The sequence below is a fragment of the Chlamydomonas reinhardtii genome, chromosome 6 (genome assembly GCF_000002595.2).
Source record: "Chlamydomonas reinhardtii strain CC-503 cw92 mt+ chromosome 6, whole genome shotgun sequence".
In the NCBI taxonomy this organism is placed as follows: Eukaryota; Viridiplantae; Chlorophyta; class Chlorophyceae; order Chlamydomonadales; family Chlamydomonadaceae; genus Chlamydomonas; species Chlamydomonas reinhardtii.
Window position 1 is genome coordinate 1,259,577 of NC_057009.1, and position 19,646 is coordinate 1,279,222.

A 19,646-nucleotide genomic window follows, 5' to 3' on the forward strand; every position below is an offset into this window, starting at 1 on the left:
CTTCTCTGCTCCTCGGGTCCCTCCGCCCCTTCCTCTGTTGCCCCTCAACTGCACCGCCAGTCGTGCTGCCTCAGCCTGCTCTGCGGCGGCCTCCATGTCCGCCCTGTCCGCCCAGGGTTTGGAGGCGGCCGCACGCAAGCCGGCATCTGCGGCCCACGCCTCCGCCAGTATCTGCTGCTGCTACCACAGTTGACAAGCTGGCAGTTGGGGGCCCGGTAGCTCCTGCTAAGCACGCTCCCGCCCTTGCCTGCACCCGCCGACAGCTAGTGCCGATGTCTGCTACCACCACCGCCCACGACCCTTGCGCCACCACGTGTATTGCTTGCGGAGCTGGAAAGCTTCGGCATTCGGCATATGGCTGCCCGGAAACCTTTTCCCAGGGGCAACTTCTCGGCATCAGGGCGCTGCACCCTGTGGTCTGCTGGCACGATGGACGCTTCGTGGTTTAGCCAGCTGCAAGCCTAATCAGTCAATAAAGCTCAGCCCTCCCGTGCTTCCAATACAACAAGACAGCCACGGCTTACACGATGTCCCAGACATAGGCCAACAGGCTGCGCCCCGTGACTGCACCCTTGACCTTCGAGTCCGGCATTCGTTTGGGTGCCTCCGCACCCCTCAAGACAAACGACAAGCCCATGCATTGCGTATGCAATCCCACAGCCCATATCCTTGAAGGTAAGCCAGCACCTACCCGCCCTAGAACCCGCACATGCATGCACTACCCATGCACTTCAACAACCCCACAGTACCTTAGCATCATGCCCCACCCCCTTCGTGTCTCAATACCCCACACTCGCCTTGCATTCCCCTCGCATCGTCGCCCAGATTACGAGCATGCACAGCAGTGCCTTGGTGTTCCCCATTTCAGTTCCCGGCCACCCCATGACCCGCTCTGCACCTGACAATACACAACACGTGTCCTGCTGAGATGACACGCCACAGACGCCCCAATAGTCACCCTCCACACCACGCTCATGCCGCCTTCAGCCGCCGCCATAAGGCCGACCAGCGATGCTTGCGCTCACCACGTTTGTAGACTGTTGACGAAGTATTGAGCTGCCTCCTGTAAGGCGCCACGCGTCAAGCTCCACGCGGCGCTGTTGCCCCGCTCCAGATGTGTAGACGTTGACCTGGCGCTGCTCCTCGCCCAGCCTCCTCCGCTGTCGCCGCCGCGATCCGGCAGCAAGACGTCGATGTCGCACGCAGCCGGCGGCCCCATGGGTGGGTGCGGGGCCGCCGAGCACGCCTCTCTGAAAAGGCAGCCCAGGCTCCGCGGGGTGCGGGCTTCAGGCACAGAAATGATGGAGGGAGGGCATGGCGGACGCGCACGTGCAGGCGACGGCGCGTCCAGGGAAGCTAGAAGCACAGCCCGGAGGGGCAGCGCCCAGCAGTGGCATTGGTGGTGCAGCGTGGGCTCGGCATGGCCGTATGATGGCCGAGTGCGCCCACAACGCTGGTCACGGCCGTTCGTTGCCGCGCCGCCTCATGCGCTTGAAGCGTGCGTATGTGCAATGCTGTGTTCAGACGTGCGTACCTGTTACCTCCTGTGCTAAAATACCATGAGCCAAAATACCAAGTAAACGTGAAAGCTGTGAGTGTAAGCTGTAAGTGAGCGAGTGCAGAAGGGCATTTGTAATTTGGCTGCGGGCGTTGGCGCGCGATGCCTGCATCTGATATGGACGGAGGGTTGCCGGGCTGGCACTCTCGCTGCGCACCGCTGCCGCTCGTCGACGCCAGCAGGCGTGCTGGGGTGCTGGGGGTCAAAGGGTTGACTGCAGGCGGTGTCCCGACTGTGCTCAATCTGCCGGATAGCATGCGCTTGTCGTTGTAGCGGCAACGTCAGCAGCAGCCGCAGCCGGACACAGCACCGCGGCCACGGCTCCTGCTGCCGCCACCAACACGCGGACCCATGCCACCCCGCCAGGCCGCAACGCCGGCGCATGCTGCTGAGCTGTGAGCTGTGACGTAGAACTTTGCTGTGCTGTGTGCCACAGCCGACGGAAATGCAAAGCGACGAACGCAGGGTAGACGACGGCGGCGGTGCAGAACCTGCAGCTATCGTGCAACCAGGAAGACACGACGCGACCCACATCCGCAGCAGCAGAACCGCCAGCTGCATGCACACGCCGAAGTTCCGCAGCAGCAGTGGCAGACGCAGCAGCACAGGGCACAAGCACTCCTGCGCCGCACGCGTAACTGCGCCCGCGCGCTGCAGGCGGCGGCGCTGCCCACCGGGACGCACGCACGAAGACGGCACAGCGCCATCGCCAGCAGCAGCAGAAGCTGCCGAGGCAGTGGCTGCACGGTACAACCAGATCGGCACGGTACAACCAGATCGGCATACGGAGGTACGCCGCGTACCGCACACAGACGGAGCGAGGCAATGGATGAATCCAGCTCATGACGACGACGCAGGCACAACGATGGCGGCGGCACTGGCGGCGGCGAGCAGCTCCAGTTGCTGGCGGGGCCGTCGGGGGCGGCGGGCGCCGCCTGCCGCTTACTCCACGGCGACGCGCGCGCGGGACAGGAAGTCGGTGACGCTCAGGTCGCCGGTCTCAATCTGCACGAGGCGGCACGGGAGGGTCAGCGGTCTAGGTTGGCACACCAGAACCAAAGCAGCCCGGTAACACTGCACAACGCGGCTCCCTCACAAGCGTCGCAGCCCAGCCCCTTAACGCGCGCCAGTGTTGGCTCACCTTGACCGTCACCTCCGGCACAAACATCTTCCCGCGTGAGGCCTTGGTGTCCAGCACCAGCTCCGAGCCTGTTTGTGCGCAAGCATGAAAAGCCGGGCGGCGGGAAGGGAGGGGTCGGCACCCAGGCAATGACATAGGCGCACACCCGCACTGCAGCACTCGGCAGCCCCCGCCCCAGCCACCCCAACTGGCGCCACTTCCCCCTAACCCACACCAGCCCCCCACGCTCACCCTTCTCCACCACCACGGCGCCGTGCTCCGCCAGCCACTGCGCGCAGCGCTGGGTGGCCTCCTCCTGACTCTCCACGGGCGCGGCGTCGCCCGCGAGGTGCGCGAAGCGGCAGCCCGGCAGCGGCACCGCCTGCTCGTCCTTCTTCTCCTCCTCCCCTCCCTTCCCACTCTCCGCCTCCTTGCCGTCCGCCGCCTGGTTCCGCCGCTCCGGCCGGGCGGGCTGCAGCCCAAAGCCCAGGATGAGCGCCAGCTCGGACACGGGCACGGGCAGGTCGGCGGCCTTGACAAAGGCGTTGAGGCCGGCCCAGCGCAGCGGCTCCACCACCACGTCCAGGATGGCTCGGCCCAGGTGCGGCGCGGTGGCGTACAGGCGGAAGAAGCCGCTGTAATTGAAGCTCATCACCGCCTCGCGGACCTGCACGGGTGCGGGGTGGCGAGCGCAGGTGGTGATGGAAGAGAGCATTCTGGCGGCCATGGTAGCAGCAGGAGCCAGAACCGGCACGGCATGTAGAGCGTGCGCCTATCCGAACCCCCGCCCCCGATGCGGTCTTTTCACCTCGCGCTGTCACTCATCCCGTGCGGCGTGCGCTCTTAGCCCCAACCCCTGAGCCCCTACGCACCTTGAGCGCGTGCCGGATTTCGGGCGCGGCCGCCAGCTCCGATGGCACGTTGCGCATGGTGTGCAGCAGCGCCTTGGTCATGGAGCCGGCGTGCCGCCGCCCCGCTGTGGCGGCGTGCACCGTCTCGTACAGCAGCCGGTAGCCGGTGAACTCGGCCACACAGCCGGGCACGCCGTCCGCGTACAGGTGCCCCAGCCGCGCCTGGCACTGGTTGAACTCCGCCACGTCGCCGTACTCCAGGCTGCTGCGGCCGTGCGCCTCGTACACGCGCACCGTGAGCGCGTTGCGCAGGTGCTGCACCGTGCAGTCCTGCCGCATGCCCTTGAACTGGTCCAGCGAGTAGAAGTAGGTGGCCTCGCGCGACGCGATCAGCCGCACCAGCCGGTCCAGCGCGCGACACAGCACCGGCTCCGGCCGCACCGAGGACGGCTCGGGCTGCGAGGTGAGACGGAAGTAGGACTTCTCCAGGTTGTTGCTGGTGCCCACCACCACCTGCCCCCCGCCGAAGCGCCGGTCGTCATCCTCATAGTCGTCATCGTCATAGTCGTCCGACTCCGAGCCGCCGTAGCGGCCGGCCCCGGCGGCGCGGCCGTCGCCGAAGCGGCCGGCGCGCGCGCGGCGCTTCTGCTCCTCGGCTGTGGTGTAGGCGTGGCCGTGCGGGCTGGCCGCCGCGCCTCCGCGCTGGTGCTGCCGCGCCTCCAGCGCCAGCAGCTTCTTGCGCTTGCGGTTGCTGAGGTGCTGGTGGCCGCCGCCGTGCGGCGAGGGCGCGCCGTGGCGGTGGTGCTGCCCCCCGTACTGGCCGTAGTCCTCCTCATCCGAGTCCACGTCCTGCGACCGCTCATACCCGCGACCGCCGGCCGCCGACCGGTAATCGCCCGCGCCCGCGCTGCCGCCCGCCGGCACGTCGCCCCAGCGGTTGCGCTTGCGGCCCTGCGGCCCCGACGGCGACAGCGCGCCGCCGTCAGCGCCCGGTGCACCGCCGCCGCCGCCAGCTGCCGCGCCGTCTGGCAGCATGACCGCCTGCGTGTCCCAGTCGGTGGTCCACAGGCGGCCCTCGGACTTGACCTGGTCCAGGTACGCCATCAGCTTCTCAGACAACCGGTTGTCCGGCACACCCCGCAGCCGAGCCGCGTTGAAGCAGCGCGTCACCCAAGCCGTGAAGCTGGGAGGCCACTGCGTGTTGCCGCCGCCTGCCGCCGACGCGGGGCCGCCTGTGGCGGCGGGGCCGGCCTTGGCGGCTGCGGCCGCAGCTGCAGCCCCGGCCGCCGCAGCCGCCACGGCAGCGGCCACGCCAGTCTTGCCCGGCGCGGCGGTGGAGGGGGCGCCGCCGACGCCGATGTAAGCGGGCGCGGCGGCGGACCGGCCGGTGGGCATTTGTGGGCGAATGACAAACGGTGCCCGGCTGAAGCGCACGGCAACCGCGGCCGCATGCTGCTGTGGCGTGAGCTGCTGCTGCCCAGTGGCAGACGCAGGCGGGTCGCCGGGCGGCGGCCGCGGCCCTATCGGTGTCATGTTGGTGCCTGTAAGCCCGGTGCGCTGGTTGCGGTTGTTTTGCTGCTGGTGGCCGTTTTGCTGCTGGTGGCCGTACAGGTTTGCGGGCGGCGGCGCTGCGTTGTACGAGTCGACAACGCCAGAGTAGGGCTTGGAAGAGCCCGCAGCGGCTTGGACCGGCTTGCCACCCGTGCCCGGCGGCGGGTCGCCCTTAGGCGGCGCCGGAGGCGGTACGCCCGGCCTAGGCTGTGGGTAGCCTGGCTGGGAGGGATAGGCCTGCTGCGGCTGCGGCTGTTGTTGCTGCTGTTGCTGCTGCTGCCAATACTGTTGCGCATATTGCGGGTCGTAGCCGTAATACCCGTACTGCGCATACCACTGTGCGTAGGCTGCAGAGTCATAGCCGCCGTTTGCGGCTGCAGCCGCGGCACCTGCGGCCGAGCCAGCACCGGGCGTCACGCCTGCAGCCGCACCTGGGGCCGCAGGTGCAGACGGCGGGGGCGCGGTTGGCGCGGGCTTGGCGCTGGCGGTGCCAGAAGCGTGTGGCGGTCCGCCTGGTGGAGGTGGCGGCGGCTTCTCGTCATCAGCTGGTTTGTCCGGCTCCGCGCCGGGCGGGGGAGGCGAGGACGGGGGTGCTGGCGGAGGTTGCGCGACCGGGGGAGCAGCGCCGGTAGCGTAGGCCTGCCCCTGCTGCTGGTAGTACGCCGAGTAATCATAACCATTACCATAACCATATGCCGCGTAATACTGTGCATAGTAAGGGTCGGACATTCCCGGGGCAGCTCCGGCGCCTGCGGCGCCCCACGCAGTCTGCGGCGCAGCCGTCTGATACGCCATTTACCTGAACAACAACAATGAGACAGCGTTGAAAAAGGCTCCGAGGCGTAAGAGGACTGACAGTGACAGGGCGCGGCGCCGAATCTGAGAGCCCCGCCGAAACGGCTCCAAGCCCTCCCAAAGGCAGCAAGGGGAGTTAACGGACAAACAAAGCAACCAGAAACGCCCACCTGGTCCGAAGCGGGTGCCTCGCTGCTGAAGATTCGTGGGTCAGCAGTGGTGCGGCCAGTTAAGTGCAGCTGACGCCCATAACGGCCCACTATGGATGCTATGAGGAATGCGTTTACTGTGCGCTGCCAATCCAGAGTCCGAAGACGCAACGCAGGGGGATTTGCGAAGTTACAAGGAGTTGCCCTCTGAGCAGAAGATATATTACCTAGCGACTCCTACAACTATGCTGGTCCTTTTGAGTATACTGTATTGTGGAAAGTAGGCAGACACGGAGTTGGGCAGCATGTTGTTCAATGCGAGAGCCAGCCACGCCCATGCATGCTGGTTAGGCCCTCGATGGCACCTTTAGCCAGCTTCCTAAGAAGGCCCTTTGCAACTGTTACAGGTCTGATGTTCATCGGTCCCCAGGAAAACTCGTCTGCTTGCGGGTTATCGCACGCACTGCAGGCGCATACACGTGCATTCCTTCCCTGCGCACACGAGCGCCACCCCATAGCGGACCGTATCGTACTCCAGGCCACACTCCACCCCGGATTGCACCTGCAGGCCGGCCCCGTCAAATCTCCACCGGGCAGCTGCCCACTTCCTTAGCCATGCCGACCGACAAGTCCGGTCGAACCCAACAAAGCGCAGCCCCAAACCCGGAGGTCACGAGCCTACTCGTCATCGTCGCTGTCCTCGCCGTCCTCCATCCCCATCATGGCCATCATGCGCATGGCCAGGTCCGCCGCCCGCTCCCGCCGCTCCTCGTCCGACATGACGCCCAGGCGGTCCTTGTGGCCTGTGCAGGAAGGGGGCACAGCGAGAGCGCCGTGCGCAGGTGTGACCTCGGCAGCGGCGATCCAGCGGTGCGCAGGAACATGGACACCTGCAAATGTGAACATGCGATGCGGTGCTGCATGGCGGCGGAGGGAGGGGGTAGGTGACGTGGGCCAAGGAAGTTGGCTGCATGGCTCCGGCTCAGCACCACCCGGTACGGGCTCCGCGCGCCCCGACCGCCATAGCCGCCTTCCGCTCCGACTGCTGCCGTTGCCGCGGCGCCGAGGACGCCACATGAGCGGTAGCGGTATATCAGGGCCCGGTCCTAGCTATCACCGTGAGCGCGGCCCATGGTGCCCTGATGGCCGCATCACCATGACGCCAGCAGCTCCGTGCCATGCACAGCTCCGAGGGCATTCCCATGAGGCGATTCCAAGAGCCCAGTGTGCCTCACCCAACACGTGCCCCAGCTGCTGCTCAAGCGCTCCCCCTCGTCCACCACCACACAACAGTGACTTACCCCGCATCTCCTCCATTAGCTTCTCCAGCCCCTCCATCACCTTCTCCGCCTCCTCGTCCTCCGCCTCCTCGTCCTCCACCTCCTCGTCGCGCCGGCCCCCGGCTTTTGGTGCGGCGCCCATAGGTGCGGTTTCCGAAATGGCCGGGGCTGCTGCTGCTGGCTTGCCGGCCTCACCGCCCGCCGCTTTGGAACCCCCGTTGGCGGTGGCAGAGGCGTCCGCGTTTCGTGCTGTTGAGGTGAGTTGGGGTTTAGATGGCGCATCAAGCCCGCTGCTTGATGTTGCCGCTGCTGCCGCTGTGTCCTCCCCACCTAACGCCGTGTAGCCGCTGCCGGCCGCGTCCGCATCCTCCTCCACGTCGTCGTTGCCGGAGGCGCCAGCAGCTTCCAAGGCAGTGGCACCACCCGCGGCGGCTGCCTCCTTGCCCTTGTCAAGAAGCTCTAGGTTGGGCCACATGTGGGCCTGCAGGGCCTCCACCACTCGCGCCACGCCCTGCCGGTCGCCATCCAGCGTTAACGCCGCGTCCACAGCTAGTACGGCGGGGGAGCAGATGATGAGCTCGAAGCCGTTCTGTATAGACCAGTCTGCAGCTTCCTGGAACCAGGCGGGCTGTTCCGAGGTCTCCCGCTCGGCCGCGCTGGCGCTGGGAGCGAGAGCATCCGCGTGCGTGCCGACGAGCAGCTTCACCTCCACCGCCTCCAGATCGAAGAGGCACGCCATTGCCCGAGCTGTTGTAAACGTCTTGGGTTCCTTAAGGCTGAATGCGACCACCAGCGCCTCAGGCTGGCTGCCAGTGCTGGCCTCGATTGACGCATCGGAGCACTCGCGGACGTTAACATCAGTGCGATAGTATTTTGTTTCAATATGCCACTGTGCGGTGCCATCCGAGTTTGCTGGAGCTGCCGATCCGGAAAACGCGCGAACGAGTGAAGTTTTGCCGACGCCGGGCGCGCCGGCAACGAGCACGAGAGGGTTTTCAGACGGCATAGTGTATGTATATTGGAAGTGTTGTCCGCCCCAAACTCCTGCGGATCCTGAAGGGTCCGAATCAAAGCGTGTCACGGCTGCATCCGGGTTTGGCAACATGCCTCACGCCGTGCTCGCACGACAGGAACCTCCAAAGGCGCAGAATCTTGAGAGGCGGGGAGGGGGGCCCCTTGGGCGCACAAGTCAAGGGTTTCCCGGCCCCTCCCGGCCCTCGCGGGCGGGGACGCTGGGTGGGCGGGCACCTGCACTGGGGGCACGCACCTGGTGGCATGCATGACCAATCCACAGAACAACAATTTCAGTATTCTGTCGACACTGATTGCATAATCCCGCTGCTAGCAGCAGCACACGCGCGCAGCACAAACTGTTAGAAGCTGTCTGCACCAAACACCGACTCGTCAATCGTCTATGGGCCGTGCGGTCCATTTGTCATCCTCTCATTGTAACAATTCATGAATTAGGCAGGACATGCCATGGCGGACGGCACGGAAAAGGAGGAACCCGAGCGGAAAGGTTCAATGCCGCCGCGCTTGCTTGCCAACGAGCGCTGTGCATTTTGCGGCCAGGATCAAAAGGCCTGTGATGGCAGTCTGGGTGCTTTCCTGGGCCCTATCGAGGATGGAAACCGAAACAACGTCTTTGTGCACCGGTTCTGCGCCCTGTGGAGCTCCGAGGTAATGCAGCACACCGAGATGCTTGTAGCTTGTCAATTCCCAGAGCATGATTGAAATTAAGCGATTAGAACGTTCAGCAGAATGCCGCCAATTCAGGGGCCCCAACAGCGGCAGGGCGTACAGAAGCAAGGTTTATGGGATTGCTGTGCGGTGGACTTGAATTCACCAGGCTGGCATGCTAGGGGCACGCTGTCACGTCGTTTTTCAACCGCCCGGCCCTCGCCCGGACCCCACAGGTGTACCACAGCTCCGACGGCACGACGCTGCTGAACGTCGGCAAGGCCATCCGCCGGGGGCGGCAGCTGCGGTGCGCTGGCGTGGCGCTGTGTACGTGCTTCCAGCGGGGTCCTGCCAGGCATTGTGTCCACAACTCTTGCCGCCACAGGCTACCCGTACCTCACCTCCGTCACCCTTGACCCCCGCCTACCCGTTACCGAGCCGTGCCTCCCGCTTCCCGCCACCCCCCTCCCCGCACCCCACCTCCTCCCCCTGCAACTGCCCCTCCCCATAGCTGCGGCCTGTGCGGCGAGCGCGGCGCCACGCTGGGCTGCCGTGTGGAGCGCTGCAACACCTCCTACCACCTGCACTGCGCCAAAGCCAGCGGCTGCTTCTTCAACATAGCGCGCTTCCTCATCGCCTGCCCGCGACACGCGCACCTGTACAAGAAGGAGCAAGAGGAGGCGCGCAAGATGTGGGTGTGAGGGTCGTGGGTGTGGGTGCGCAGGCCGTGGGTGTGAGGGTCGTGGGTGTGCTTGGAGGCCTCCTGAGCGGCGGCATACCGTGCGTGCTCCTCGCACCCGGGGTCGTGCCAGGGCTGCACCAAGACACCGTAGTGTTCCCCGGGGGCTAATGTCCGCGCGCCTGCCTGCCTGCCTGCTGACGAGGCACACACATGGCGCCGGTGGTGCAGGGGCCTGCCGAGTGGGCCGGAGGGGCTGCAGTCCGGGGAGCGAAACCGCCGGCGGCACGACGGCGGCGGTGGCGGTGGCGCGGCCGCTGCTGGCGCCGGGGTGGAGGCCGCGGCGGGCGCCGGGCACCGCAGCAGCAAACGTCGCAGGTGAGGACGCACACGCGTGGTTGGGCGCGAACGACCTGCGGCAGCGGTGCTCTGTGCCCCATCACGCTGTGTGACTGCACCTGCTCCTGCTGATGTACGGCATGGTATGTACCTCACACTGACACACGCAAACGCCGCCCGCCAGAATTGACTTCAATGCCATCGGCCGGCACATGGCGGTGGCGGCGGCGGGCATGGCGGCGGCGCGGCGCGCGCACGAGGTGGCGGCGGCGGAGGCGGACGACGACGAGGCGGCGTTTGCGGTGAAGGAGCGGCGGCGCTACGCCAAGGACACGGCGCGCCTGGCGCCCGTGATACTGGGAGGCGGGGGCGGAGGAGCGGGCGGCGGCGGAGGAGGAGCAGTAGCAGGAGGAGGAGGAGGAGCAGCAGCAGGGGGAGCTGGAGGAGGAGCGGGTGTAGCAGCGGCTGGGGTTGGGACCGGGGCTCTGGTAACGGCAACAGCAGCAGCAGCAGGAGGAGGGCCAGCGATGCCTGTGGCGGCGCCTGCGCCTCTGCCGGCTGCTTACCGGCGCGGGTTCGAGGCTTTGGGCGGGCTGGGCCCGGTGGTGTGTGCGCTGCGCGAGATGGTGTTGCTGCCGCTGCTGCGCCCCGGGCTGTTCGAGCGGCTGGGGTTGGCGGGCGCGGCGCCGCCCAGGTGGGGGGGGGATGGGGCGGCGGGCGTGTGTGGGTGGGTGGTTGCCGTGCCGTGGGTGTCTGTGTGGGGCTTTGTGCGAGGGTTTATGGAGCATAAAGAGGGACACAGCGGTGTAGGGAGTGCAAGGAAGAGCATTAGCGTGCGTGGTTGCTGAAGAGCATAGCATGGAGCAGTGGGGGACCAGGGCTGGGGCGCACCCTCCGCCATGCACACCCGCCCCCTCCGCTCACCGCTCGACTCCTCCACCCCGCCCCCACCCCACTCCCCCCTCTAGGGGCATCCTGCTTCACGGGCTGCCTGGCACCGGCAAGACGCTGGCGGTGCGGGCTCTGGCGGGCGAGGTGGCTCGTGCCAGCCCGGTGCCTGTGGCGCTGTTCGCGCGGGGCGGCGCCGACGTGCTGGGCAAGTACCACGGCGACGCGGAGCGCACACTGCGACTGCTGTTCGAGGAGGTGGGTGGGGTTGTGGTTAGTGGTGTGTGTGTGTGTGTGTGTGTGCGCTGTGTGTGTGTGTGTGTGTGTGTGTGTGTGTCCGGTTGGGCTGGCTTGACCATTGCCAAAGGGTCGTGCAATAAAGCGCACGCCATGCCGCCGCCCCGCCGCCCCGCCGCTCAAGCTGTTCTCCCCTGCTCCCCCCCCCCCCCCCCAGGCCCGGCGCCGCGCCCCCGCCATCATCTTCCTGGATGAGCTGGATGCACTGGCGCCCAGGTGGGGGGCGGGGCGGGGCATGAGGTGGTGGGGGGGCGAGGGGTGTCGTGGTGTTAGGATGGGGCGTCAAAATGACAGGGTTTGTGTGGAATCGAACCCGCTCCCCCAGTCACCATGCACCATGTTGATGCCGCCGCCTTCTGCATGTATGCCTGGATTCCCCCATCTGGAATCAGTAGCTTGGGCTGGTATTTACATACACAGGCACGCCCTCTCCTCCCCTCCCAACTCCCCACTCTTCCAGGCGCTCTGTGTCGGGCACGGGCGGCGCCGACCAGATCTACGCCTCCGTGGTGGCCACATTGCTGGCGCTCATGGACGGACTGGCGGACAGGGGGCAGGTGGGCGGGGCGGTGGCGGGGGAGCAGGGGGGAGCAGGGGTGGGAGTGGGGCGGGCTGGGTGAATATGGCGGGTGGGTTGAGGTGCCGCACTGGAGGGATCAAGCAGCCGTGCAGTTGGGAAATGCCACCGCCGCGCACTCTACCGTACCACTGCGCACTCTAGCACCCGCCCCAACGTCCGCCGGCCGCAGGCAACTGCCCCCTCCCCCCACCCGTCTTGTACGGACGGCTACCCACATACGCCTTGCCACACGGGTACCCCTGCAGAGCACACACACACACACACACACACACACACACACACACACACGCGGCTATATCCCCCTACACACACATATACACACACACACACTCACTGCACGCACACGCTTGCGCGCCCCGCAGGTTGTTGTGATCGGCGCCACCAACCGGCCCGACCACCTGGACCCCGCACTGCGCCGCCCCGGCCGCTTCGACCGCGAGCTGGGCTTCGGGCTGCCCAGCAGCGAGGATAGGCTGCAGGTGCGCGGCGGGGCCAGGCGGCACAGCGTTCGCCTGTTAGAAACCGGGGACACGAGGTTGCAGGATGTGTTGGTGTGTACATTGGTGGCGAAATGGGGCCGTGCAGCCCGATGCGCATGTCTCGCAAGCAGCCGTGAGTCAGTCGCCTGGTTACCGGGTACCGCTTGGCACGTAGGCGTAGGGTCCCTGGCACTCACACACTGATGTGCCATGTGGTGGTGCTGTGTGATAGTTGGGGTGTGTGTGACTGTGTGTGTGTGTGTGTGTGCGTGTGTGTGTGGCTCCCTGTCTTGGTGTTTATGAGCTGCGTGTTGACGTCTAGAGGAGAAGCGCCCACCCCGCACGTCTGGGGTGCATTTGTTCCTGCGTAGTTCTCGGGGTGTATTGAGTGCTGAACGCTCCTCAACACACTGTGTGTGCGGGTGTGGGTGCCGCAGGTGCTGCGGGTGCACACGGCCGGCTGGAGCCCGCCGCCGCCGCCGGGGGTGCTGCAGCGCGTGGCGGCGGCCACGGAGGGATATGCAGGTGAGGCAGACAATGTGTGGCCGGCCTTGGGGGCGTGTGTGTTCGGCCGCCGATGGAGTTGCAGCCGCGCGAGTGCACTGGTGCGGTACGCCGATGTGTACTTCCGGCTGTCCTGCTGTTTTGAATGTTCATGCGGCATGCACACAGTCTGACGCCTCATCACCGCCACGCTCACGCAGGCGCGGACCTGCAGGCGCTGTGCTCCTCCGCGCTGCTGGCCGCCGTGCGCCGCAGCGTCAGCGCCGCCGGCACCGCTGCCGCGGCGGCGGCCGCCAGTGGTGGTGCCGGCGGCGGCGGTGGCGGCGCCTCCGCACTCGAGGCCCTGGTGCAGCGGCGGGCGGCGCTGCAGGAGCGGCGGCGTCTGCGGTGTCTGCAGCGGCAGCAGCGCGAGCAGCGGCTGCGGGCGGAGCAGGAGCGGCAGTGGCAGCAGCAGCAACAGGCGGAGGCGGAGCGGCAGCGGGAGGCGGAGCGGCGCGAACGGGAGAGGCAAGCGGCGGCAGGCCTGCGGCAGTTGGAGGCAGTGGAGGAGGGGCATGAGCGCAAGGGCACCCATGGCGGCAGCGGCAGTGGCGGTAGTGGCGGCGGCGATGTGGACATGGAGGAGGCCGCCGGCTCGGAGGCAGCAGACCTACTGGGGGCGCAGCCGCAGACACAGGCACAGGCTCCTGCACAGGCTCCGGCACAGGCACAGGCTGCGGCTGGCGCTGTTGTGGACATCCACGCGGACAGCCAAATGGAGGAGGCGGAGGCGAATGCCGCTGCGCCGGGTGTAGCGGCGGGTGCTCGGCACGAAGCCGGCGAAGCTGCGGGCGGGGATGGTGCGGGGGGTACGGGTGGCGATGCGGACGCCTGCGGCGGTTCGCCGGCGGCTCCGCCGCCTGCAGCCCCTGCAGCCCGGCGGGGCTTCGCCTCCCTGCTGCGGGGCTTTGGAGCGCTGTACGACAGCACTGTTGCGCCGGCGCCCGCAACTGGGCATGACGCTGCAGTTGGAGGTGCAGCTGCAGGTGAAACGGCCGCGGCGTCCGATCCCGCGCGGCGTGCCGCGGCTGCAGCTGTGCCGCCGAGTGGTGCTGCCCGGCCAAGCGGTGGTGGTGCTGATGCTGGTGTTGGTGCTGGTGCTGGTGCTGGTGCTGGTGCTGGTGCTGGTGCTGGTGGGTTGTCAGTGCCGGCGCAGCAGCAGGAGCAGCAGGGCCCGGCAACGGACACGCAGCAGGTGGCACCGGGGCCAGGCGCCGCTGCCGCTGAGGCAACGGCCGTCAAAGACCAGGCCAAGGTGCCGCTGCCGCCGCTTCCCGAGTTGTTGCCACAGCCTGGCGCGCAAGCGCTGGCACCGCTGCCGCCGATCCGGACCGTTGGCATAGCGGCAGATACAGCCGCTACAGCCACCACAGCCGCTGCCACCACGACCACAGCCCTGGAGCTGGATTGTCTGGACGAGGAAGAGGAGCCGGAGGGGCAGGAGGACGACTGGATGGCATGTGTGCGCGTGGAGGAGCAGGACTGGCTGTCGGCGCTGGCGGCAGCGCCGAAGCCCTGCGCGCTGCGCGAGGCCGCCGCCGCCATGACGGCGGTGCTGCCGCTGCCGCCACCACGGCACGTGGCTGCGCTAGTGGCGCCGTCGGCGGCTGAGGCGATGGCGCAGCTGGAGGCCGCAGGCGTGGCGGTGGGTTCGGCCGCGCTGCGGGCCTCTGCTGCCGCGACCACGGCTGCTGTTGCGGCAGCGGGCGCTCTGGCGGGGACTGGGCTGGAGGAGGCGGCGGCGGGTGCGGTGGCGCGCTTCTTGGACCAGCTGGCGGCGGCGGGGGTGGTGCAGCAGCTGTCGACAGCTACTCGTGCCGGTGCTGCTACTTACGCCGCGGCGCCGCTGGCAGCGTCAGATGGCCATGAGCAGCTCCAGAAGACTGCTGATGTTGCGGGTCGGGAGACGGCAACAGCAGCTGAGGGCAGCGGCCTGGCGCCCTGGGCCCCGCTGGTGTCATTGCAGCTGCAGAGCGCGCTGACGGGGCCGCGGCCGCCGGCCTGCCACCTGCTGCTGTGCGGCGCGGGCGGCGGCGGCGGCCAGGACGCTGTGGCCGCGATGCTGCTGCGCCTGCTCAGTAACCCCAGCTCCGCAACTGCCGGCTTAGGCGGCGGCGGCATCGCTCCTGCCAGCATACACACGATCAACCTGCCCGCAATCGTGCTGCGATCGGGTGGCGGCGGCGGGGATAGCAGCGGCGTCGGAGGCTTCGGGGGCGGCGGCAGCAGTCGTGGCCGTGGCGGCGGCTGCGGTGACGACAATGATGCGGCGGCGGAGGGCGTGGCGGCGCTGGTGGCGGAGGCACTTGCGGCGGGCGCCGGCCAGCGGGCCAATGGCGGTGGAAGTGCTGGCGGCAGCCTGGCGGCCCCGCCGCCGCTGCGAGTGCTGTTCCTGCCGGCCATTGACACCTGGGCTCTGGAGCAGCGCGTGACGCTTGCGGCAGCGCCGGCAGGGGCAGCAGCGGCGGCGGCGGAGGCTGGCGGGATGGACTTCAACGCTGTGTCGGATGACGAGTCGCCGTCCTCATCGGGTTCGGGCTTGGACTCAGACTCATCCGATGATGACGACGACGACGAGGAGGAGGAGGCGGAGGAGGGCGGGGGCGAGCGGCCGCGGCAGCCGGGCTCTGGGCGGGGCAGTGGCGGGCTGAGGCTGGTGACCTACAGCCGCACCTGCGCCAGCCTGGCCTGGGGCGTGCTCATGCAGCAGCTGTCGTCAGCAGCGGCGGCGGCGGCCGCAGGTGGTGGCGGCTGGGGCGCGGGTGCGGGCGCAGCCGCCGGGCCGGCGCTGCTGGTGCTCGCCACATGCGGCCACCGCGCCTGCGACCTGCCGGAGGAGCTCCTGACGTTCTTTGGGGGCGGCAGCAGCAACAACAGCAACGGTAGTGGCAGCAGTGGCGACAACGGGACTGCGGCTGCAGACGGCGACGGCTCCGCCGGGCCCCTGGAGGCCGCTGACGGAGGCATGGCGGCGGCTGAGGCGGCCATGGCCGCCGCCCGTGCCGCCGGCCTCTTTGCGCCCTGGGGCTCCGGGGCGGCGGGGCTGCCGCCGTCGCCGCCACGGCCACCGTCCGGGCTGAGTGCGGCGGCACTGCAGCCCGCCAAGGTGCCGGTGCCGGCGCCACTCGCGTCCAGGCACGTGATTGAGGTGGCGGATCCGGGGGTGCCGCCTGTCGCGGCGGCCGCGGCCGTCGACGCGGCTGCCGGGGCGCTGGCGGAGGCAGCCCGTCTGGCGCTGGAAGCCGCGGCGGCGCAGCTGCAGCCGCCACAGCCGGTCAGCCCCGCCGGCCCTGCCGAAGCTGCGTCCGCCGAGGAGCCGTCCTTCAGTGGCGGTGTGCAGCGCGCGGGTCTGTCTGCACGGCTTGCGGCAATGGCGGCCGGCGGCAGCAGTCCGGCGCGGCAGCGGCGCGGCACGCCGGCGCCGGCCGCGACGGGAGGCGGCTTCGGAGGCGGGGGCGCGGGACTCAGCGGCCGGGGCGCGGGCTCAGGGCAGCTGGCGCCGCCGCCGGCTCCGGGCTTGGGCCTCAGTTCTGGTGGGCAGCTGAACACTGCTGAGATGGAGCGGGGGCGCAAGCTGCTGCTGCAGGTGCGTACGGCGGCTCTCGCGGGTTTGCACAGGTCTGCACAGGCGCCCGGTTTGCCGCGCTCAGCACCTGACCCGCCCTGACCCGCCCGGCCTTTGCTGCTGTTATTGAATCGACGCAAAAGCTGTCTGAAGTCTGGAGTCTGGACCCGGGGGCGGGGGTGCATGCCCGCGCCCAACGAAAAAGGGGCAGCGCCGAATGGGTGCCTGCACATGTGCCGACTAATGCCGCGCTTGCACCACCCCTCCTTCATACTTGTGATTCAATCACTCCGTTCTCCACATGAACGGATACCCCACCCCCCTGCATCCTGCACCGCTTTTCCAACCATCTTTACAACCTCGCGCCCCCCCCCCCACACACACATACGCACAGGCGCAACAAACAGTTCGGAGCATCGCCTCCGGCATGCTCCGCCGCCGCAGTGGCTGCCAACTGGCACGAGCCAACATCCGCGGCGGCGCAGCCGCCGCGCTGGCACTCCTGGCCGCTGGAGGCGGCACCTCTGGGTCCGGCTCTGGCCCCAGCCCGTGCGCTTCTTCTCGAGCCTTGGATCCAATTATGTACGGCATTGTGCCCTCGATTCCGGAACCAGATCCTGGGGCTGCTGCAACTGTGGCCGGCGGTGGTGGTGGTGGTGGTGGTGGCGGCGGTGCGGAGGGCGCAGGGGCGGGCGCTGCGGGTGCAGCCGCACAGGGCGGCGGTGAGCGGCGGCGGCGGCGGCGCGAGGACGCGGTGGCTGTGTCCCTGGCGGCGGTGGCGCAGCACGCGTTGGAAGGTGAGGCGGCGGCACGGCCGTGTCAGGCGCGTCAGTCCGTATACGACAGCTGCCACCGCGGCAGTTGCAACTCCCCACACGCCGGCTCGCGCGCGGCGATCACCTACGCCCTGGGCTGGTGTTGGGTTATATTCTGAAGCCGACTTCCTCAGGACAATGCCGCACAACACACGCAAACATGTACCGCGCCCCCACACACCCCTCAGGCCGCATACACACGCTGGACCAGTTCAAGCGGGCGGTGCGGCAGACCGCAGAGCTCATCCGCGCAGCCCGCGGCGCCGAGCCGGCGGCCGCATCAGCCGCCGCCGCCGCTGCCGGCACCGGCGGCGGCAGCACGGGTGCGGGCTACAGCCGCGCGGCTGCTGCGGCGTCTATGTGGGAGGACCAGGCTATAGCAGCGGCGGAGGTGGCGGAGCGAGCGCTGGGGCTGGACGAGGGCGGCGGCGAGGGCCGGCGGCTGATGCTGGCGGCGCTGGCGCACTATGCGGCGGCCGGTGGAGACCCGGCGGCGTGGCGGCCTGGCGGCGGCGGCGGCGGTGCTGCTGGTGCTGGTGCGCTGCCTGCGCCAGCGGCAGTGGATGGCCTGGGAGCGGTGGGCTCACCGACCCGGGCGGCCCGGCTGCGGGGTGCTGGCGGCAGCGGCGGCGGCCTGTCAGGTACACCCTCGCGCCTTGCCGCTGCCAGCAATGGTGCCGCCGCCGGCGATGGCACGCCGCGCGCGGCACTGGCCGCCGCAGCTGCCGCCGCCTTGTTCGGCTCGGGGGCGCGCGGCTCGCCGGTGCCGCCGCAGCACACGGCTGGCGGCGGCGGCGGCGTCAGCCGGCTTAGCAGCTTGAGCGCCTGGACGGCGGCGGAGGCGGCGGAGGCGGCGGCGGAGGTAGCTGTTGAGGTGGCGGCGCTGGCGGAGCCGCCGGCGCGGACTGGCCTGCCTTGCTCCCCTGCGGAGCTGGCGGAGGCAGTGGTGGAGCAGCTGCGGAGCTCGGGGCAGCTGCGGGGCGCAGTCGCGGCCGGCTGTAGCGGCGCTGCGGTGGCGGCAGTAGCGGGCTCGGGTGCACGGGCCAGGGGCGAGGCGGGTGTGGAGGGGGCGGTGGGCGTGTTTGAGGAGCACGTTCGAGCGCTGGTGGCGCGCGTGGTCATTGCCGCAGCACAGGCGGTGCCAGGCGCGTCGGCGGCAATGGCAGGCAATGCGGATGGTGGGCTGGCCCGGGACCGCGAGGGCCTGGTTGACACGATCGCAGATGCGCTTGTCGCCGCCTTGAGCAGCGGTTGAGGCCGCCCCGCTCCACCGTCAGAGTCTGTACGGGAGGATGCGACCTCCGCAAGCTCGTTAGACGACTGGGCGTACATGTAATTCTGCAACCCCCAAGATGTGTCTTTATATTTGAAGCCTGCCGGCCCGAAAGACAGTTTGCTTGACAGACTGTTGCAGCTACTGCACTTGCTTCTTCGCTTAATCCTCGTGGCGGATGCGCTCGGGCATACCTGTCTAAGGGAAATACATTTTAGGAAAATGGCTATATCTGGAGCATCGCGAAAGGCACGCGAAGGCTGGGGCTTCGGGCGCGTCCTTCTGCTCGCGGCGTCGCTCTGTCTCGTGGGCACGGCGCTGTTGTTTTTATATGAACTGGGAGGAACATCGAACATCAGCGGCAAGCACGTCGGCAGCGCCAAACTAACGGCGCTCGTTTCGCGATTGCGAGGGGGTTCGGGTCGCTTTGTGCGCACGACCGAGGTTGGCGATATCTTCGGTAAGTTATAAATCCACTGGTGCGGCAAGAATGCCAAGTTGTTCTGTCTGGGAGAAGTCGAGACTTTTGGCGGGGACGGTGCGAGCCACCCCTAGCTCAAATGCGCAGTCGCACCTGAGCACAAGAGCCACGTAATAAGCTGCGGGCGGGGGACAGGGGGGCAAAGCTTCCAGTCGGCGGAGGCACTGCCTCGAGCTGAAGCGCCGCGCGCCCCGCCACACGGTACCTGCACCCCGCTGCGCCTCGACATGCAGGCACGCTGTTCCACTCGGAGCTCGTCGGCATCATCAAAGTACAAGTGAGTATAGCCGTGTCAGCATCATGCAGCACTGCACCCTCACGCAGCTGCGCCTGCTTGCGCCGGTTGCACGGGGCAGCTGTCACATCTGGGTCCTCTTCGGGACGCAGGGCTGCTTGCGCCGCGTTGACCTGGCCTGCCCCCCCTGCCCCTGCTACTCCCGCCCCCCGCAGGACGCCGGCGGCGGCTCTCGGCTGCTTTCCACGCTGCAGTCCATGCAGGCGGCCGGCATCAAGACTGTCATGTTCAGCCTGGAGTGGGGCTGGTTCGAGCAGGCCGAGGGGCAGCTCAACTGGTGAGCCGGCGCACGTGCAGGCGCACACGCCTGGTCCGTGATGCGGAGGAAGGAGGGAGGGAGGGAGGGAGGGAGGGAGGGAGGGAGGGAGGGAGGGAGGGAGGGAGGGAGGGAGGGAGGGAGGGAGGGAGGGAGGGAGGGAGGGAGGGAG

The 19,646-nt window shown here is 68.3% G+C and overlaps 4 protein-coding genes across 4 annotated transcripts in view; 2 read left to right on the forward strand and 2 right to left on the reverse strand.

Annotated features, from left to right (window-relative positions):
• Nucleotides 1–210: 210 nt before the first annotated feature.
• CHLRE_06g258100v5 (uncharacterized protein) lies at nucleotides 211–6,296 on the reverse strand. The gene is made up of 5 exons (XM_043062737.1): nucleotides 6,046–6,296; nucleotides 3,551–5,879; nucleotides 2,931–3,345; nucleotides 2,700–2,767; nucleotides 211–2,563 (listed from the first exon to the last, which is right to left on the reverse strand). Exons 2-5 carry the CDS (start codon nucleotides 5,873–5,875, stop codon nucleotides 2,501–2,503), a joined length of 2,871 nt encoding a protein of 956 aa, XP_042923443.1. The 5' UTR covers nucleotides 5,876–5,879; nucleotides 6,046–6,296; the 3' UTR covers nucleotides 211–2,500.
• Nucleotides 6,297–6,413: 117 nt separating this feature from the next.
• CHLRE_06g258150v5 (uncharacterized protein) lies at nucleotides 6,414–8,296 on the reverse strand. Its single transcript, XM_001696301.2, has 2 exons — nucleotides 7,326–8,296; nucleotides 6,414–6,827 (listed from the first exon to the last, which is right to left on the reverse strand). Exons 1-2 carry the CDS (start codon nucleotides 8,041–8,043, stop codon nucleotides 6,703–6,705), a joined length of 843 nt encoding a protein of 280 aa, XP_001696353.2. The 5' UTR covers nucleotides 8,044–8,296; the 3' UTR covers nucleotides 6,414–6,702.
• A 340-nt stretch (nucleotides 8,297–8,636) lies between these two features.
• On the forward strand, nucleotides 8,637–18,517 carry CHLRE_06g258200v5 (uncharacterized protein). The gene is made up of 13 exons (XM_043062738.1): nucleotides 8,637–8,984; nucleotides 9,221–9,291; nucleotides 9,496–9,675; nucleotides 9,895–10,041; nucleotides 10,187–10,696; nucleotides 10,971–11,148; nucleotides 11,345–11,403; nucleotides 11,648–11,744; nucleotides 12,130–12,246; nucleotides 12,684–12,771; nucleotides 12,951–16,375; nucleotides 16,749–17,151; nucleotides 17,358–18,517. The coding sequence occupies exons 1-13, from the start codon at nucleotides 8,784–8,786 to the stop codon at nucleotides 18,422–18,424; spliced, it is 6,543 nt and encodes a 2,180-aa protein (XP_042923444.1). The 5' UTR covers nucleotides 8,637–8,783; the 3' UTR covers nucleotides 18,425–18,517.
• A 59-nt stretch (nucleotides 18,518–18,576) lies between these two features.
• CHLRE_06g258226v5 (uncharacterized protein) overlaps nucleotides 18,577–19,646 on the forward strand; it is a 6,323-nt gene continuing 5,253 nt past the window's right edge. The window contains exons 1-3 of the mRNA XM_043062739.1: nucleotides 18,577–18,902; nucleotides 19,157–19,200; nucleotides 19,374–19,495. Of these exons, the coding sequence (XP_042923445.1) occupies nucleotides 18,665–18,902; nucleotides 19,157–19,200; nucleotides 19,374–19,495 (404 nt within the window). The 5' untranslated portion in view covers nucleotides 18,577–18,664. The remainder of the gene's footprint in view (nucleotides 18,903–19,156; nucleotides 19,201–19,373; nucleotides 19,496–19,646) is intronic.

What these genes read in the sequence shown, in the direction of transcription:
- CHLRE_06g258100v5 (XM_043062737.1), bottom strand. Translation starts at nt 5,875, where the DNA reads ATGGCGTATCAGACGGCTGCGCCGCAGACTGCGTGGGGCGCCGCAGGC. An exon ending in AAATCCGGCACGCGCTCAAG is followed by an intron (nt 3,346 to 3,550) that starts GTGCGTAGGGGC and finishes GCACCCGTGCAG; the next exon opens with GTCCGCGAGGCGGTGATGAG. An exon ending in CGCCGTGGTGGTGGAGAAGG is followed by an intron (nt 2,768 to 2,930) that starts GTGAGCGTGGGG and finishes GCGCACAAACAG; the next exon opens with GCTCGGAGCTGGTGCTGGAC.
- CHLRE_06g258200v5 (XM_043062738.1), top strand. Translation starts at nt 8,784, where the DNA reads ATGGCGGACGGCACGGAAAAGGAGGAACCCGAGCGGAAAGGTTCAATG. An exon ending in GCGGGCGCGGCGCCGCCCAG is followed by an intron (nt 10,697 to 10,970) that starts GTGGGGGGGGGA and finishes TCCCCCCTCTAG; the next exon opens with GGGCATCCTGCTTCACGGGC. An exon ending in GGCCACGGAGGGATATGCAG is followed by an intron (nt 12,772 to 12,950) that starts GTGAGGCAGACA and finishes ACGCTCACGCAG; the next exon opens with GCGCGGACCTGCAGGCGCTG.
- CHLRE_06g258150v5 (XM_001696301.2), bottom strand. Translation starts at nt 8,043, where the DNA reads ATGGCGTGCCTCTTCGATCTGGAGGCGGTGGAGGTGAAGCTGCTCGTC. An exon ending in GCTAATGGAGGAGATGCGGG is followed by an intron (nt 6,828 to 7,325) that starts GTAAGTCACTGT and finishes CTTCCTGCACAG; the next exon opens with GCCACAAGGACCGCCTGGGC.